This window comes from Cephus cinctus, unplaced genomic scaffold (genome assembly GCF_000341935.2).
Source record: "Cephus cinctus unplaced genomic scaffold, Ccin1 Ccin1_scaffold0160, whole genome shotgun sequence".
Taxonomy (NCBI): Eukaryota; Metazoa; Arthropoda; class Insecta; order Hymenoptera; family Cephidae; genus Cephus; species Cephus cinctus.
In genome coordinates this window covers 3,740,696-3,745,472 of record NW_014332886.1, presented here as the reverse complement: position 1 = coordinate 3,745,472, position 4,777 = coordinate 3,740,696, and the positions used below count along the sequence as shown (strand labels likewise).

Here is a 4,777-nt window from a genome sequence, read left to right as displayed (position 1 = left end):
GGGGGGGGGGGGGGTGGAAGGATTTTCTCATGGAAATTTCTTTCATGGTAAACAAATCGCAATTACAAAATCCTCTTAGATTGAAACTCTCTCTCTCTCTCTCTCTCTCTCTCTCTTTCTATATATATATTCGAAAAACTTTTCACCTTTCAGAGCCTGTAGGTGATCTTGTCATTTACAGGGAAAACAGTATAAGATAATTTACCATTGTACGACAACCGCAACTGCCAAGTTTTCCAGCCTTAGATCCTTTCAGAAAGAATAAAGCATTTTCGGTATTTCGACACTCCTTTTGTATGATTCAAATAAGTAAATATATATATTCGCGACAAGCTTACCATCTGAAGTTAGCCTATTTATTTGATTTATATGGTAGAACCACCTTCAAGTGGTAGATTTGTCATGAAATATCTTTATACTATAGTATACACTTTTCCATCACACTTTCCCAAGTTTCCTTTGCCACGAACTGTACATGTATATACTTTATTCAGTATATTTACTTTCCTAAAAATATTCGTACGTGCTCGTTATTTAAATCCTACTACAAAGAGGTGCAAACAAGAATGCTCTAGTCTCTGCTGAACAACTGTGCCTCCAGCTGTATGGTCATGTACCATGTAAGTTGGCAATGCTTCCTTTTCAAAGTGCTAGGTTAGGTTATGTTGGGTCAGCTATGCGGTTTTCTTTACTAGCCGCATATGTAGGTATATTTCATACTAGTATATTTATATACAATATATGACCTTTTTCTCTGAGCCAACCTTTACCCTGTCAAGTTTCTCGTTAGACATTTCACTCCACAGAGCGACGCAAATAATATGCACGACCCTTCACCATTGGACGAGTGCGCGCACAGACGTCTACAGGGTACTGCACAGTAGTGCGCATACGAAGTACCTCTAAGTACGTGTGCACTCACCTTTATGTGAATTTGGGTTGGCAAATTCTTCCTAATTTTCTGGTGTGAGTGACAGGTGCCGATTTAATCGCAGGCTCTAATTAAACAATTGGAATTAATCGGGTAAACCCGATGTTCATGCACTGCTTCTCATATGAATGTTATTTCGCGGTTAAAATTTTTTCACACGAGTAAGATATACTGATATCTGTTAGCAGTTCGTAATTACTAAGCAAGTCTAGTAATTTTTATTTCTAATTTGATCCTTGCAATTCTATAGAATTTTCACCTTACATGTTTATACCTATATATCGTGTATGTTCGTGGGAGGGATCATTACGTCACGTTTCGGTAAAATTTTTTTATTTTACTTTTCCCATTAACTTAATGAGCTTTTTTGAGTAAAATTATCCATGATTTTCATATCTTCCATTTTCATGCTCATCTAGTAAATGTTAAGGAGGAAACTATATTTTTGAAAAAAAAAAAATATACACGTATATAGACAATCACTGAATGTCAAATGTATGTTTCATCGAAAATACGGATTTTCCGAATTTTTCAAAATTCTCACAGTCCCACTTTTATTGAAATCGAAAAGAGTCTTGTCAGGCTCGAAATTTGAGCATGCCCGTTGCTTTTTCAAGATCGTCAATGTTTCTCACGTGGTTCCTGTCCAAGTGGATTTGAACTTGTTTGATGTTCGAAAACTCGTTACATTTTCTTAACTGTTCGACGTAGCATTACGTGAGGAGGAAATCTCAGTGGAACTTTTTTCGCTTCCTAATACTGACTGGGTTACTGACTTTGCCAGTTTGCTCATTCGCTTTTACTTTCTTCTGCTCCTGTAGCTCCTCTTCCCTCTCTCTCGCTCTCTCACTCTTACTTTCTTTCTTGTTTTTTATTGTTTTTACTGGCAACAGACCTCAGTAACTTTGGTTTCTCTTAGACCCATCACGCTTTACGTTCCATCGCAGTTTCCCACGTGCGCTTCAGTCTCGGTCGATCGACACCAGAGGGATTGTAAAAATTGGCCGCCGTTTATCGCGCGTCCCAAGTCAAGGCACTGTATTCATTCAGCACCTTAAATCATCTGCAGGCACAATTAGACCTGGCTTGTAATGTGACAAATGTACAGTTTACTTATAGGCCAAACGAGGCTTAGCTCGATGCATTGCAACAAAGCATTGCCTACCCATATCCTTATCCTTACTTTTCTACTTTATCTTCCACCGAAGCAAACTTCCTACCGGCGATTCAAACTTTTCGAACGTGACCGCAACAAAACGACGAAAAGTCGAACAATTCAGGCGAGATAAATCAAGTTTCCAAGTTTCTCTGGCGGTGCGCCTCGTTATTCGCTGTAAGAGAGAAAATTATATTTAGTGACGTAATAGATTTAACTGCGACGGAATATCAATGTATACTAGATAAATAAAATAAAAATACGTCACCCCCCTATTTTTCCCTAGAAATTTTTATCTAGAAATAAATAATGCTCGAGATATATTTTTCAACCTTTTTACTAAAAATCAATATTTTATAGTAAAATTTTGAAATTTTATCGTATTTTATTGAAAAAGAAAAAATCAAAATTTTATCTCCAAAATATTATTTCTCAGTAATCCATCTTCGGATTCCCAAAACGTCCATTTCCCTACCTCACGCGATCTCACTCAATCTCGGAATCCTTTTCGTAGGCCGTGAACTTAGCCGATAGGCAAGAAACGAAATTGCCACAGGCTCCGATCCCGGCGTTTTAGCCATATTATAACCTAGCCTATATCGAGCCACCTATCTGAACAGATAAGACTTTGATTAATCGTACGTATATGCTTATCGTAACGAAAACTTAATTGGCTCTGTCAGTTTTCACGATTACCTACGCTGTGCCGTAATCCTTGCAATATCCTATGGATTCACGAACTATCAGTCACGTGGTTAATATTCACTAAAATTTTCACCATTTTCGGGAGTCTTCGTTCGACTGCCGTCACGGCGTTTGGCGGAAGATTTTCTTTTTTTTTTTCATTTTCATCCCCCCTGACTTGAGTGCTACTCCTTCTCCCTCATAAGAAATCCAGAGAATCAAAAATATTTTCTGAATTATGTCAGTCTGCGTTTTTTTACCGTCGAAAAATCATTTCGGCAACCTTTTCAGTCAATCCCTATAGGCCCTTTACAGGACGGTCCGATTACCTGCGTTTTTCCTTGAAGAATTCACGATTGAACATCCAAGTTTAAGATGTATGCAGGCATACTGATTATATGTCCATGTATATATAGGTTAGGTTACCTCAGACTCGATATCCATTTCGCCGCTAGAAATTCGAAGCATCGAATTTTTCACTGATCCACGTGAATCCCGTTGCGTTTTATAAGGTAGCAAAAGGTCGAATGAAATTAGAAATTCGAAGCCAGATATTTCCAAATCTCAACACTCCCTGCAGGTGACTAAATTTCAATGACAAGTCACCACTCTATAAGGTTCTAATGAAATCCTGGTAATACCCGCAATTCGTAGGTCGTCATATAACCTGACAGCTTGCCATGTGACTTTATGAATTTCATATAAAACGTCCTAATCTGATCGTACATAATTATTCCTCAATTTCACGAAACCATTGATACCATATTTTATCAAATGTCATTAGAGTATTAAATAAAAAAATTTTTTCCAATTTGCATCGAATACCGATGTTAATATGAATTTAAAAAAAATATTTTGTTTAATTTATTTTTCAATCCACTATAGGTATCGGTGTCACCTAATGGACGTTACCTTGCGGCCATTATTACTTCAATAATAATAATAACGATCGCAATGGCAGTAAATCAACGTCTCTCAATCTTTTTACTTTGTTTCAGCCTCTTCTCTGATCTGAGAAGTCTTGCCGGCACGACCCTCATGAATCTTCTGGCGGCTCTGTTTATGGTACAGCTGCTCTTCATTGTCGGAGTCGGCGGAGTTCAGGTAAAGATTAGAGCCTCAGTTAAATGAGTTCACGGACTCCTTTAGTCACGATTTCTCGAGCTTTGTCAAACGTTTCGAAATATCTTGGCCTACGTTGTGGGTACTTCGAAGTATTTTAATTAAATTCAAACTATATGGATAATCTGACTGTTCCTTAGAATATAACCGGATCTACGTGCAGATGGCGCCAGTCGTCGCGAGCAGTTCGCAAAGTGCACGTCGATCTTACAATAAGATTGCTTTTGAATGGCGTAGCCTTGTGGTAAATGTCAGCCACATAATTCCATCAAGGCTCGATATACCTCGTGCGCCTGTTTTATCGGCCGGACACATCTGTTTTTTATCTTCTGACCCAACCTCATTTATTTTTATAGGTACAAGCGACACCCGGGTACCGTCTGTAATTTTATGAACTGCAAATTATGGAGAATGGTAGATGATACGGTCTTATTATATTTTATTATTAGGCCGAGGGAGAATGTGTAGTATTATTTTTTTTCATTTACTCACCCTTTGTCTACAGACTGTTTGACGTAATACAAGGATAAGGGGTTATTTAGGTAATACGGTGAAACGAATTTAAGAATGTAGGGATGTGGAATGACAATAAGGATGTAATGATGTATATACTTATTCCTGTGCATATAGTCTGTTCGTGATTACTCCTAGAGGAATTTATACTCGACTCATTTGTAAATTTGGATAACAATTACAAACTGTTATCAGTTTGCAATTGTACAGTAATTATAAGTGGAAATTCTATACTCGGGAGTATTTTTGCTCATCGTACAATTTAATTCGTATACTCTATTAAATTTCTTAGTGCGTTGCGACCTTCTCTACTTCAATTGACTCTCTAATTATGGTTTAATTACTGGGTCGATCGAAGTCACCAGTTAATT

At 37.6% G+C, this 4,777-nt stretch overlaps 1 protein-coding gene across 14 annotated transcripts in view; it reads left to right on the top strand.

The window, feature by feature from the left end:
* Positions 1-4,777, top strand: part of LOC107263820 (cadherin EGF LAG seven-pass G-type receptor 1) — a 59,262-nt gene that overhangs the window by 38,810 nt on the left and 15,675 nt on the right. For all 14 annotated transcript variants that reach the window (XM_025081002.1, XM_025081001.1, XM_025081000.1 and 11 more), the window contains one exon: positions 3,770-3,875. In XM_025081002.1, coding sequence (XP_024936770.1) covers positions 3,770-3,875 — 106 coding nt within the window. The remainder of the gene's footprint in view (positions 1-3,769; positions 3,876-4,777) is intronic.